The sequence below is a fragment of the Pleurodeles waltl genome, chromosome 2_2 (genome assembly GCF_031143425.1).
Source record: "Pleurodeles waltl isolate 20211129_DDA chromosome 2_2, aPleWal1.hap1.20221129, whole genome shotgun sequence".
NCBI lineage: Eukaryota > Metazoa > Chordata > Amphibia > Caudata > Salamandridae > Pleurodeles > Pleurodeles waltl.
In genome coordinates, this window is record NC_090439.1 from 246471292 (window position 1) to 246486812 (window position 15521).

General features: G+C 46.3%; 1 protein-coding gene across 1 annotated transcript in view; it reads left to right on the plus strand.

Moving 5' to 3' along the window:
• The window catches only part of NSUN2 (NOP2/Sun RNA methyltransferase 2), a 480899-nt gene that overhangs the window by 183926 nt on the left and 281452 nt on the right, over positions 1 to 15521 (plus strand). Inside the window, exon 10 of the mRNA XM_069219708.1 lies at positions 3214 to 3287. Coding sequence (XP_069075809.1) covers positions 3214 to 3287 — 74 coding nt within the window. The remainder of the gene's footprint in view (positions 1 to 3213; positions 3288 to 15521) is intronic.

The window sequence follows — 15521 nt, forward strand, 5'->3', positions numbered from 1 at the left end:
GGCGTTTTCAGGCATGAGTATTGGAATTTCATACTGCCTGTTTTGGGGAATAGTGTGATCAGATATATGTACATGAATTGGGACATTGTCAAACAAAGCGGCTGGAACTTAGTGTTAGTTACATCCTCATTTGGTTGACAGGAAACCGGTAAAACATACTTTGCTCCTTGCAGGTCAGTTTTAAGTCTGCTGCCCTCTTATTCACCATCTGAGATGCATCATTAGTTTGCGATATGTGTTCCTTTGTGCGAATATAGCCAAAGTGTGGCACTCTGATACGGCATACGTAGAGGGTAGGGAAAAGCATGTACTCACATACCCTCGTCCTAGCTTCTATGTCTTTTCCTAATGAAGATTTACTCTGGTGATTTTGCATACATTCTTAGTGCTCGTAAATGTTGGGCTTTATTCTAGTATATGGTACCTAGGTACCCAGGGTATTGGGGTTCCAGGAGATCCCTTTGGGCTGCAGCATTTCGTTTGCCGTCCATAGGGAGCTCAGACAATTCTTACACAGGACTTCCACTGCAGCCTGAGTGAAATAACGTCCGTGTTATTTCACAGCCATTTTTCACTGCACATAAGTAACTTATAAGTCACCTATATGTCTAACCCTCACTTGGTGAAGGTTAGGTGCAAAGTTACTTAGTGTGTGGGCACCCTGGCACTAGCCAAGGTGCACCTACATTGTTCAGGGCAAATTCCCCGGACTTTGTGAGTGCGGGGACACCATTACACGTGTGCGCTACATATAGGTCAATACCTATATGTAGCGTCACAATGGTAACTCCGAGCATGGCCATGTAACATGTCTAGGATCATGGAATTGTCACCCCAATATCATTCTGGTATTGGGGGGAAAATTCCATGCATCCCTGGGTCTCTAGCACAGAGCCTGGTACTGCCAAACTTGCTTTCCGGGGTCTCCACTGCAGCTGCTGCCAACCCCTCAAACAGGTTTCTGCCCCACTGGGGCCTGGGCAGCCTGGTCCCAGGAAGGCAGAACAAAGGAATTCCTCTGAGAGGGTGTCACACCGTCTCCCTTTGGAAATAGCTGTGAAGGGCTGGGGAGGAGTAGCCTCCCCCAGCCTCTGGAAATGCTTTGATGGGCACAGATGGTGCCCTCTCTGCATAAGCCAGCCTACATCGGTTCAGGGATCCCCCAGCCCTGCTCCCGCGCGAAACTGGACAAAGGAAAGGGGAGTGACCACTCCCCTGACCGGCACCTCCCAGGGGAGGTGCCCAGAGCTCCTCCAGTGTTTTCCACACCTCTGCCATCTTGGATGCAGAGGTGTGAGGGCACAATGGACAGATCTGAGTGGCCAGTGCCAGCAGGTGATGTCAGAGACCCCTCCTGATAGGTGCTTACCTTTCTCAGTAGCCAATCCTCCGCTGTGGGCTATTTAGGGTCTCTCCTCTGGGCTTTCCTCAGATACCGAATGCAAGAGCTCACCAGAGTTCCTCTGCACTTCCCTCTTCGACTTCTGCCAAGGATCGACCGCTGACTGCTCCAGGATGCCTGCAAAACCGCAACAAAGTAGCAAGAAGACTACCAGCAACATTGTAGCGCCTCATCCTGCCGGCTGTTTCTCAACTGTTTCCTGGTGGTGCATGCTCTGAGGGCTGTCTGCCTTCACCCTGCACTTGAAGCTAAGAAGAAATCTCCTGTGGGTCGATGGAATCTTCCCTATGCTAACGCAGGCACCAAACTTCTGCATCACCGGTCCTCTGGGTCCCCTCTCATCCTGGGGAGTGTAGTCCCTGGAACACAGGAGCTGGGTCAAAGTGTCTCCCACAGTCCAGTGGCCCTTCTGTTCAAATTTTGGTGGAGGGTAAGTCCTTGCCTCCCCACGCCAGACAGTAATCCTGTGAACTGCAGCTGCTCGGGCTTCTGTGCACTTTTCCAAGACTTCCTTTGTGCACAGCCTAGCCCAGGTCCCCAGCTCTCCGTCCTGCATTTGCCCAACTCGCTGAGTTGGACTCTGATGTCGTGGGAACCTCCTTTGTGACAGTCGACTGCTGTCCTCAGATTTTCTAAGTGCCTGTTCAGGTACTTCTGCGGGTGCTGCCTGCTTCTGCGGGGGCTCTGAGTTGCTGAGCGCTCCCTCTGTCTCCTCCTCCAAGGGGCGACCTCCTGGTCCTTCTGTGGCCCCAGCAGCAACCAAAATCCTCAACCGCGACTCTTGCAGCTAGCAAGGCTTGTTTGCGGTCTTTCTGCATGGAAACAGCTCTGCATCCTCCAACACGCCTTGGGACATCTTCTGACCAAAGGAGAAGTTCCTGGCACCTTCCGTTGTTGCAGAATCTTCTGCTTCTTCCACCCGGAGGCAGCCCTTTTGCACCTTCATCTGGGGTTTAGTGGGCTCCTGTCCCCCCTGGACACTTGCGTGACTTGGTCCCCTTCCTTTGCAGGTCCTCAGGTCCAGGAATCCTTCTTCAGTGCTTTGCAGTTAGTTATTGTCCTTGCAGAATCCCCTATCTTGACTTTACTGTCTGTCTGGGTTAGTAGGGTAACTTTACTCCTACTTTTCAGGGTCGTAGGGTTGGGTATCTTGGACACCCTTAGTGTTTTTCTAATAGTCTCAGCGACCCTCTACAACCTACCCTAGGCCTGGGGTCCATTCGTGGTTCGCATTCCACTTTTGGAGAATACGGTTTGTGTTGCCCCTAGGCCTACTTCTACCTATTGTATTCTATTGTGATTCTACAGTGTTTGTACTAGTTTTCTAACTGTTACTTACCTGCTTTTGGTTTGTGCACATATAATTAGTTTATTTTACTTACCTCCTAAGGGAGGGTATCCTCTGAGATACTTTTGGCATATTGTCACTAAAATAAAGTACCTTTATTTTTAGTAACTGAGTATTGTGTTTTCTTATGGTATAGTGTTATATGATATAAGTGGTATAGTAGGAGCTTTGCATGTCTCCTAGTTCAGCCTAAGCTGCTCTGCTATAGCTACCTCTATCAGCCTAAGCTGCTAGAACACCTCTATTTCTATTTTACTAATAAGGGATAACTGGACCTGGCACAAGGTGTACGTACCACAAGGTACCCACTATAAGCCAGGCCAGCCTCTTACAATAGGCAGAACTGTTGAAATAATACATAGGCAAGTGATTTGGTCAGCATGTTAAATAGACTATGACCTTCTGTTTTATTTTAATATATACAAAGGTATATGAAGTAATTTATTTATGTGCATTTCTGTAGGTGCTTTGGAGCTTGCTGATGTCTCTTCGGAGCTCCCTGGTTTGAAGTGGATGCCAGGGATGACCCAGTGGAAGGTAATTAAGTGATTATTTCAACTTGTTGTTATAGCTTCTCTGAAAACTACACTAGTGGTGACTGAATCTAGCATTGAGGCCTCAAATGATATGCCCAATGGCCCAAAGGAACACTCACTTTGTGTTCTTTGGTTTCCAGGAGACTGCAGTTCTGTTTTCACTGATGCCTTCTGTATATTTGTTGCTATGCATACTTGGACAATCATTTTACCCAGAAGGCAAGGACTGTTCTATTGTTCAGCTAATGCAGAGTAACTGGCCGCTACTTTAAAATGCTTTGAAGGAACTTGAACGATCTTTGGTGTGAAAATTTTGGCCAGGAAAAAAAGCTCGGACTAAACAAATTGTTTTCGCTTCTGTATTGCTACAAGCTTTTCAGGGTTTCACTAATGATCACTGCTGGTATGCCCACCATCAATGCTAGATTACTTTAAAAACAGCACTGGGATAAGCAAGGCTCTTTTATGCTCAAAATAGTCAAATTGCCACCAACCATTTAAGCTTTCCTTGTCTGTGATGATTTTATATTTCTTGTAATATCAAGTGTATACATTGGTAAGACCACTGAAATGCAGGAGTAATGTTGGGCTGGAGAGGATTAAATAAAACCTTCAGGAAATAGAAGACTTTTTCCATTGCAAAGTACACATTTTGCTGAGGCGAGTTTGCATTCCCATATTCAGCTGTGAAGGTTGAATTTGTCTTGAGTTAGTTTTATAGGCAACATCTAGAGTATGGTCAGCTGTTCGAAAGGTCACTCCTAGATTTCTCACTTTGAGTGCTCTTGCAGCATTCTAGTTCTGGCAGCCACATCTGGAATACAGGACAAGCCTAAATGCCACGTCTCTGTGCCTTACATTAGACATTGTCGCTCGTTGTAAATATACCACCTACTTTTAGTAGAACCCAAGTGGTGGAAATCTAAAGATCAATTTGTAAATTCATATTCATTAAGAACAATAATGGAATTAAGAGTTGAAAATCTAATCAGATTGAAAGCATATAATATTTGATTCCCCATTGAAATTGTAGTGGTATCCTTTGACTCTTGTCAGTGACAGAAACACAAAGACCCATTTTCACACAGACATTCCCCAAATTCATGCTTCTGCACAGGCAAATTAAGGATTCAAAATTGATTTGCCCAATAGTGTGGCACTGAGCAAAGTCACTTTCTTGTGAGTGAGGTCAGAACTGCTGGGGGAGGTAAGTTATTGTTAGTTTTAGCAGGTAAGTAAATCACTTACAAGTCTCAGGTTTGGGTCCAAGGTAGCCCACCGTTGGGGGTTCAGAGCAACCCCAAAGTTACCACACCAGCAGCTCAGGGCCGGTTAGGTGCAGAGGTCAAAGAAGTGCCCAAAACACATAGGCTTCAATGGAGAGAAGGGGGTGCCCCGGTCCCAGTCTGCCAGCAGGTAAGTACCCGCGTCTTTGGAGGGCAGACCAGGGGGGTTTTGTAGGGCACCGGGGGGGACACAAGTCAGCACAAAAAGTACACCCTTAGCAGTGCGGGGGCGGCCGGGTGCAGTGTGCAAACCAGCGTCGGGTTCTCTGTAGGTTTCAATGGGAGACCAAGGGGTCTCTTCAGCGGTGCAGGCAGGCAAGGGGGGGGCTCCTCGGGGTAGCCACCACCTGGGCAAGGGAGAGGGCCTCCTGGGGGTCACTCCTGCACAGAAGTTCCGTTCCTTCAGGTGCTGGGGGCTGCGGGTGCAAGGTCTTTTCCAGCCGTCGGGACTTTAGGTTCAGGCAGTCGCGGTCAGGGGGAGCCTCGGGATTCCCTCTGCAGTCGCTGTGGGGGCTCAGGGGGGACAACTTTGGTTACTCACGGTCTCGGAGTCGCCGGAGGGTCCTCCCTGAGGTGTTGGTTCTCCACCAGTCGAGTCGGGGTCGCCGGGTGCAGTGTTGCAAGTCTCACGCTTCTTGCGGGGATTTGCAGGGGTCTTTAAATCTGCTCCACTGTAACAAAGTTGCAGTTCTTTTGGAGCAGTGCCGCTGTCCTCTGGAGTTTCTTGTCTTTCTTGAAGCAGGGCAGTCCTCTGAGGATTCAGAGGTCGCTGGTCCTTGGGAAAGCGTTGCTGGAGCAGGTTTCTTTGGAAGGCAGGAGACAGGCCGGTAGGTCTGGGGCCAAAGCAGTTGGTGTCTTCTTTTCTTCCTCTGCAGGGGTCTTTCAGCTCAGCAGTCCTCTTCTTGTAAGTTGCAGGAATCTAAATTCTTAGGTTCAGGGAAGCCCTTAAATACTAAATTTAAGGGCGTGTTTAGGTCTGGGGGGTTAGTAGCCAATGGCTACTAGCCCTGAGGGTGGGTACACCCTCTTTGTGCCTCCTCTCAAGGGGAGGGGGGTCACATCCCTAATCCTATTGGGGAATCCTCCATCTGCAAGATGGAGGATTTCTAAAAGTTAGTCACTTCAGCTCAGGACACCTTAGGGGCTGTCCTGACTGGCCAGTGACTCCTCCTTGTTATTCTCATTATCTCCTCCGGCCTTGCTGCCAAAAGTGGGGCCGTGACCAGAGGGGGCGGGCAACTCCACTAGCTGGAGTGCCCTGTGGTGCTGGAACAAAGGGGGTAAGCCTTTGAGGCTCACCGCCAGGTGTTACAGCTCCTGCCTGGGGGAGGTGTTAGCATCTCCACCCAGTGCAGGCTTTGTTACTGGCCTCAGAGTGACAAAGGCACTCTCCCCATGGGGCCAGCAACATGTCTCGGTTGTGGCAGGCTGCTGGAACCAGTCAGCCTACACAGATAGTCGGTTAAGGTTTCAGGGGGCAGCTCTAAGGTGCCCTCTGGGGTGTATTTCACAATAAAATGTACACTGGCATCAGTGTGCATTTATTGTGCTGAGAAGTTGATACCAAACTTCCCAGTTTTCAGTGCAGCCATTATGGTGCTGTGGAGTCCGTGTTTGACAGACTCCCAGAGCATATACTCTTATGGCTACCCTGCACTTACAATGTCTAAGGTTTGGCTTAGACACTGTAGGGGCACAGTACTCCTGCACTGGTGCCCTCACCTATGGTATAGTGCACCCTGCCTTAGGGCTGTAAGGCCTACTAGAGGGGTGACTTATCTATACTGCATAGGCAGTGTGAGGTTGGCATGGCACCCTGAGGGGAGTGCCATGTCGACTTACTCGTTTTGTTCTCACCAGCACACACAAGCTGGCAAGCAGTGTGTCTGTGCTGAGTGAGGGGTCCCCAGGGTGGCATAAGAAATGCTGCATCCCTTAGAGACCTTCCCTGGCTTCAGGGCCCTTGGTACCCGGGGTACCAGTTACAAGGGACTTACCTGGATGCCAGGGTGTGCCAATTGTGGATTCAAAAGTACAGGTTAGGGAAAGAACACTGGTGCTGGGGCCTGGTTAGCAGGCCTCAGCACACTTTCAATTCAAAACATAGCATCAGCAAAGGCAAAAAGTCAGGGGGTAACCATGCCAAGGAGGCATTTCCTTACAGCACTCTTCTCGCTGATCTCTCCAATCAGATGCCAGTAGTCTCCTGTAAGTGCTGGTGAATTTAATCCCAGTACCTGGTCAATTTTGGGCAATCCCACAGTGTGATATAGTGGTCTGTCTTGTCCACACTATCGTAGGCAAAGCAAATCTTGATTTCTTTCTGTAGTGTTTGATTGTGTTCTGGTGTCATATTGTAAACTGTACTAGCTTATTCCTGGCTTTGATTGCTACTTGTTTGGGGAATTGTAGCGCGTCTGCCCACTCATCGTCCTCTAGTTCACCCACATCATTCTGCCATTTATGCCTCAACGCATTTAATTCTTTAAGTGTTCCTCATAAGTGTCTGGTACATTTGTGACGTGATTTTATTGTTGTGAGGGGGGCATTTAGCAACTTATTTTCTATTTTCCAGTGGGGTTGACTCCATTGTATCTTCCTCCGCTGCAATGTGTGAGTTCAGTGCATGTCTTAATTGGAGGTATCTGTATTGTTGTGAGGGGTTCATGTTGTATTCCGTTTAAAAGTGTGTGAATGTGGCCATGCCATTGGCTTTCCACACGTCTACCAGTGTGCTGATCCATTGAAGGTCCCACTGTCTAAAGCCTTCCAGGTTCACCACTCCCGGCTGTCTGTTTCTCACCCAGAGGGGGGTGTTTGGTGTCAGTCTACCCTTCCATTTTCCTATGTAGTTGATGCCACAGCCCCACCGTGTGCCGTCTCATATCTACGCATGTTGGGTAGCGATATTCCTCCCTCATATACAGATCTTTGGAGGTGGGAGAGCGCTATCCTCTGTGCTCCACTCTGCCAGAGAAGCTTTCGAAGTAGCGCCTCTATCTCCTTAAAGAAGCTATTAGGTAGCCTGTATGGTGTGCTCTGCATTATATAGAGGAACCTTGGTAATGTAACCGTTTTAAAGATTGTCGCTTTGCCCAGTAATGACAGCAGTAGGTTCTCCCAATGTCTGATGTCTTCCCTCAAACTCCGAACTAGTGGTGTAATACTTTCCTAAAAAAATGCTTGGCTGGAGACGTGGAGATCCATAGGCCCAGGTATTTAAAATGGGTTATTTCCTCCCCAAGGGGCATAGGGAGAGATTTCTCTGCTTTCGAATTTTCCACCGGGAAAATAAAGGACTTATTCCAGTTAATTTTAAGTCCTGCATATTCCCCAAGTATCTTGAATATCTCTCTGAACAGATAAAGGTACTTATCAGGGTCTGCCACACCTCCAACATTCTATCAGTGCATCTCCACGTATCCATTCAGCCAGCGTCTCTATGACCAGAGTGAAGAGCAGCGACTCAGGAGAACAACCCTGTCATGTCCCCCTCTCTATATGGGAAAACGCCAGACAGCACCCTGTTCACGCTCACCCTTGTCCGTGGTTTTGTGTAGAACAGTCGGACCCATTTCAAGAATTTGGGACCAAATCCCATCTTTGCCAGGATCGTGAACATATAAGGCCACTCCACTGAATCAAATGTTTTTAGCATCCAAGGAGGCCACCGCTAGTGGGACTTGCAGCCCTGACACCAACGTCATATTGTTGTACAGTCTCTTAAGGTTAAATCAAGTGGATCTTTGTAGCATAAAGCCGTTTTGGTTATCACTCCCTGAAGGCGATTCTTCAGGACTTTAGCTAAGATGTTTGCGTCCACATTTAACATTGATAATGGCCTATATAAGTCCCATTTATCTGCCTTTTTTCCAGGCTTCAACACGGACATTACTATTGCCGCCCTTAAGTCTTCAGGCTACACCCCATCACTATATGCCTTGATGCACATTTTATGTACTTGGTGGAACTACCTTACCCGCCATGCTTTGGAACACCTATACTGGGAGTACACTAGGGCCTGGAGTTTTGTCAGGTTGCAGTTGAGTTATGGCCACACCAATTCTGTCACAGCCTCCTCCAGTGCCTTTGCTGCTGATTTGTCTAGTCTCCTACAGGGGCAGTCATTTACGAAGTCCTAGAGTTCCCCATTGATGCTCTCATATCCTCCCCTATAGAGGTCTCATGTAACTCGCTACTGTCTCTACTATGCTAATACTAGTGTGTAGCTGAAATCCCTGGGGATCAGTAATTGTTGTAATATGCAACATTGTTGTCTTTGTATACCAACCATGCCAGCATCTTCCCAGCTTTATCTTCACTCTTTTATTTTTATATATATATATATATATATATATATATATATATATATATATATATATATATATATATATATATATATATATATATATATATATATATATATATATATATATATATGTTCGATGGCATGTGTAACTGCAGATACACATGCTGTGCACAGTCCGCCATCTGGTGTTGGGCTCGGAGTGTTACAAGTTGTTTTTCTTCGAAGAAGTCTTTTCGAGTCACGAGACCGAGGGACTCCTCCCGTTTCGACTCCATTGCGCATGGGCGTCGACTCCATCTTAGATTGTTTTTTTTCCGCCATCGGGTTCGGACGTGTTCCTTTTCGCTCCGTGTTTCGGGTCGGAAAGTTAGTTAGCATCTCGGAAAAAATCGTCGGTATTGTTTGCGTTCGGTATCGGGTTAGTTAGAACAAATCGACACCGAATTTTGAAGAGCTCCGGTTGCCCTTCAGGGTTTTTTCGATCCCCCGTCGGGGCCTGGTCGGCCCGGCCACGGGTGACTTCAAGGCTGATGGAACGGACCCCGTTCCGCTTCTGCCCAAAATGCCATAACAAGTATCCGTATACGGATCAGCATCTGGTCTGTAACTTGTGCTTGTCCCCCGAGCACAAGGAGGATACTTGTGAAACCTGTCGAGCATTTCGGTCGAGGAAGACGCTGAGAGACCGAAGAGCCAGGAGACTACAAATGGAGTCCACGCCGACAGGTCAAGAACGTTTCGAGGAGGAAGAAGCAGCTTTCTCCATCCACGAGTCGGATTCTGAAGAACTCGACGCCGAAGAAACACCCCAAACCGTGAGTAAGACGTCGAAAATCAAGACTCAAGAGAAGTCCACAAAAGCCCAGGGGACGCCACAGCCAACAGGCCATGGCTTAACCCGAAAACTAGGTGACCGATCCAAGGCACTGAAAAAGGGCATGCTGGTGTCGGTCATCCGACTCCGGTCGAGATACCGCCACACAGCAACCTCAGAGCCGAGACAGCGGCTCCGAGAAAATTTGGTGCTGAGACAGCGGCTCCGAGAAAATTCGGCACAGAGACAGCGGCACTGAAGAATTTCGGCACCGAGACACCACGCCGAAAACAAAGAAGGTTTCTTCGGAGCCTAAAAAGACTTCCGAAAAGGTTTCGGTTCCGAAACATCCAGCCTCAAAGCCGAAAACTAGTTCCTATACAGAGGAACAAGGATTAACCTCCCAATTACATAGATTTGGAGAGGAGCTTCAAGCTGTAGAGCCTGACTACACGCAAAGAAGGCTTCATATTCATGAGGACACAGGGAAGATAACCACTCTTCCCCCAATCAAAATAAAAAGGAAACTTGCCTTTCAACAAAAGGACAAGCAACCACAGGCAAAAGTGGCTAGGAAAACCACCCCACCACCATCAATACATGCATCACCAGCAACAACTCCACCACTGATGCACTCACCAGCTCATACTACAATGAGTCAGGATGATCCAGATGCATGAGACCTTTACGATGCTCCAGTGTCTGACAACAGCCCAGACTCCTATCCCACAAAACCGTCACCACCTGAGGACAGTACATCCTACACACAGGTGGTCGCAAGGGCAGCCGAATTTCACAACGTCACCTTACATTCTGAACCAATTGAGGATGACTTTCTGTTTAACACCCTATCCTCCACCCATAGCCAGTACCAAAGCCTTCCCATGCTCCCAGGAATGCTAAGACATTCAAAACAAATATTTCAGGATCCAGTTAAAGGCAGAGCCATAACTCCAAGGGTGGAGAAAAAGTACAAGCCACCGCCAACAGATCCAATCTATATTACAACACAACTAACACCAGACTCAGTAGTTGTCGGGGCAGCTCGTAAGAGAGCCAACTCTCATACCTCAGGAGACGCACCACCTCCAGACAAAGAGCCGCAAATTTGATGCTGCAGGAAAAAGGGTTGCAGCACAAGCAGCAAATCAATGGCGTATTGCCAATTCACAAGCACTTTTGGCAAGATACGACAGAGCTCATTGGGATGAAATGCAACATTTCATCGAACACTTACCCAAAGAGTTCCAAAAAAGAGCGCAACAGGTGGTAGAAGAGGGACAAAGTATCTCAAATAATCAGATACAGTCTTCCATGGATGCAGCAGATACAGCTGCAAGGACAATAAACACTGCAATCACCATACGAAGGCACGCATGGCTGCGCACTTCAGGGTTCAAGCCGGAAATCCAACAAGCTGTGCTCAATATGCCATTTAATGAACAGCAATTGTTTGGGCCAGAGGTAGACACTGCCATTGAGAAACTCAAAAAAGACACCGATACAGCCAAAGCCATGGGCGCACTCTACTCCCCGCAGAGCAGAGGCACATTTCGAAAAACACCTTTTAGGGGAGGGTTTCGAGGTCAACCCACAGAAACCACAACCTCACAAACAAGGCCTACTTACCAGGGTCAATATCAGAGGGGAGGTTTTTGGGGGCAATATAGAGGGGGCCAATTCCCAAGAAATTGAGAAATTCCAAGGCCCCAAAACTCCTCAAAATAAACAGTGACTCACAAGTCACACAACCCCATCACATAACACCTGTGGGGGGAAGACTAAGCCAATTTTACAAACTTTGGGAGGAAATAACAACAGATACTTGGGTCTTAGCAATTATCCAGCATGGTTATTGCATAGATGTTCTCCAATTCCCTCCAAACGTCCCACCGAAAACACACAATATGTCAAAACAACATATAGATCTTCTAGGACTAGAAGTTCAAGCATTGCTACAAAAGGACGCAATAGAATTAGTACCAAATCTACAAAAAAAAACACAGGAGTTTACTCACTGTACTTTCTAATACCCAAAAAGGACAAAACTCTGAGACCAATACTAGATCTCAGAACACTAAATACCTACATCGAATCAGACCACTTTCACATGGTCACGTTACAAGACGTAATCCCACTGCTCAAACAGCAGGATTACATGACAACATTAGACCTAAAAGATGCGTATTTCCATATACCAATACATCCTTCACACAGGAAATACCGAAGGTTTGTATTCCAAGGAATACATTACCAATTCAAAGTGTTGCCATTCGGAATAACAACTGCGCCAAGAGTTTTTACAAAATGCCTGGCAGTAGTAGCTGCACATATCAGAAGGCAGCAAATACATGTGTTCCCGTACTTAGACGACTGGTTAATCAAAACCAACACGCTAAGACAGTGTTCACAGCACACAAAATGTCATACAGACCCTTCACAGGCTAGGTTTCTCCATTAACTACGCGAAGTCACACCTTTTGCCGTGTCAAACACAGCAATACTTAGGAGCGACAATCAACACAGCAAAAGGGATTGCCACTCCAAGTCCACAAAGGGTTCAAACATTTCAAAAGATAATACAGGCCATGTATCCAACACAAAAGATACAAGTCAAAATGGTAATGAAACTCCTAGGCATGATGTCTTCATGCATAGCCATTGTCCCAAACGCAAGATTGCACATGCGGCCCTTACAACAGTGCCTAGCATCACAATGGTCACAAGCACAGGGTCAACTTCTAGATCTGGTGTTGATAGACCGCCAAACATACATCTCGCTTCTATGGTGGAACAGTACAAATTTAAACCGAGGGCGGCCTTTCCAAGACCCAGTGCCACAATACGTCATAACGACGGATGCTTCCATGACAGGGTGGGGAGCACACCTCAATCAACACAGCATCCAAGGACAATGGGACATACATCAGAGGCAGTTTCACATAAATCACTTGGAACTGTTAGCAGTATTTCTAGCGCTAAAAGCATTTCAACCCATAATAACCCAAAAATACATTCTTGTCTAAACAGACAACATGACAACAATGTATTATCTAAACAAACAAGGAGGGACACACTCGACACAGTTGTGCCTCCTAACACAAAAAATATGGCATTGGGCGATTCACAACCACATTCGCCTAATAGCACAATTTATTCCAGGGATTCAGAACCAGTTGGCAGACAATCTCTCTCGATCACCAACAAACCCACGAATGTGAAATTCACCCCCAAATACTAAACAATTACGTTCAAATTTTGGGAACACCTCAAATAGATATATTTGCAACAAAGGAAAACTCAAAATGCCAAAACTTCGCATCCAGGTACCCACAAGATCAATCCCAAGGCAATGCTCTATGGATGAACTGGTCAGGGATATTTGCGTACGCTTTTCCCCCTCTCCCTCTCCTTCCATATCTAGTAAACCGGTTGAGTCAAAGCAAACTCAAACTCATACTCATAGCACCAACATGGGCAAGGCAACCTTGGTACACAACACTACTAGACCTTTCAGTAGTACCTCATGTCAAACTACCCAACAGACCAGATCTGTTAACACAACACAAACAACAGATCAGACATCCAAATCCAGCATCGTTGAATCTAGCAATTTGGCTCCTGAAATCCTAGAATTCGGGCACTTAGACCTCACACAGGAATGTATGGAGGTCATAAAACAAGCTAGAAAACCTACCACTAGACACTGCTATGCAAATAAGTGGGAATAGATTTGTTTATTACTGCCATAATAATCAAATTCAACCTTTACACGCATCTGCAAAAGAAATAGTAGGATACTTACTACATTTGCAAAAATCTAACCTAGCTTTCTCTTCCATTAAGATACATCTTACGGCAATTTCTGCTTACCTACAAATTACGCACTCAATTTCATTGTTTAGGATACCAGTCATAAAGGCGTTTATGGAAGGACTAAAGAGAATTATACCACCAAGAACACCACCAGTTCCTTCATGGAACCTCAACATTGTCCTAACACGACTCATCGGTCCACCTTTTGAGCCCATGCACTCTTGTGAAATGCAATACTTAACGTGGAAAGTTGCATTTTTAATTGCCATCACATCTCTAAGAAGAGTGAGTGAAATTCAAGCATTTACCATTCAAGAACCATTTATTCAAATACACAAAAATAAAGTTGTTCTACGGACCAATCCTAAATTTTTACCAAAAGTAATCTCACCGTTCCACTTAAATCAAACGGTAGAATTACCAGTGTTCTTCCCACAGCCAGATTCGGTAGCCGAAAGAGCACTACATACATTAGACATCAAAAGAGCACTAATGTACTACATTGACAGAACAAAACTAATTCAAAAGACAAAACAACTATTTATCGCCTTTCAAAAACCTCATACAGGAAATCCAATTTCAAAACAAGGCATTGCTAGATGGATAGTTAAGTGCATTCAAACCTGCTATCTTAAAGCTAAAAGAGAACTGCCTATTACACCAAAGGCACACTCAACCAGAAAGAAAGGTGCTACCATGGCCTTTCTAGGAAATATTCCAATGAACGAAATATGTAAGGCAGCAACATGGTCTACGCTTCATACATTTACCAAGCACTACTGTGTAGATGTGCTAACTGCACAACAAGCAACAGTAGGTCAAGCTGTATTAAGAACATTATTTCAAACTACTTCAACTCCTACAGGCTGAACCACCGCTTTTGGGGAGATAACTGCTTACTAGTCTATGCACAGCATGTGTATCTGCAGCTACACATGCCATCGAACGGAAAATGTCACTTACCCAGTGTACATCTGTTCGTGGCATTAGTCGCTGCAGATTCACATGTGCCCACCCGCCTCCCCGGGAGCCTGTAGCCGTTTAGAAGTAGATCTTAAACATTTGTACATTTGTAAATATATTACTTAAAACTTTATTATGTACATACGCATTCACTCCATTGCATGGGCACTATTACTAGCATACACAACTCCTACCTCACCCTCTGCGGGCAAAACAATCTAAGATGGAGTCGACGCCCATGCGCAATGGAGTCGAAATGGGAGGAGTCCCTCGGTCTCGTGACTCGAAAAGACTTCTTCGAAGAAAAACAACTTGTAACACTCCGAGCCCAACACCAGATGGCGGACTGTGCACAGCATGTGAATCTGCAGCGACTAATGCCACGAACAGATGTACACTGGGTAAGTGACATTTTCCATATACACACATATATACCGCGTTGTTGGACCTGGTGTATACATTTTATCTTGTTTGTGGCCATTACTCTGTATTCCTCCCTTGCCTTCTCTAGCTGCCGTTCCACCTCCGCTCCGGACTGCTGCACATATTCAGCCATTCAGCCTCTAAGGTATGCATTTGCTGTTCTAGTTCATCACAGTTTTGGTTCCTTTTTCTTTTATCCGCTACTTCATCCACTATGATCTCTCCCCTTAATGTCACCTTGTAGGCTTCCCACAAGACCTTCTTCTCATATACGTCCTTGCCCTCATTCTCCTTAAAGTAATAATCTGTGACTTGGGACAGTCTTTCTACTCTTGAAGGGAGGTAAGCCTCCATGTTGCCATTCGCCAGGTGTTCATTTGACTCTGTGTATGTCTATTTTAATCTCGAGTGGGAAATGATCTGATACTCCACGTATTTGAAACTGTGCATCTTTACATCTATGTAGTGAGAGTGCAGGAGTGAATATGTAATCTATATGGGACTGTATATTGTGTATCCCCAAATGGTGAGAATATGCCGCAGTAGCAAGGTGGAGTGTTCTCCACATGTCAACCATTCCCAGTGCCCTGGTGAAGTCTCTATCCCCTCGTGTGGTACTCTGAC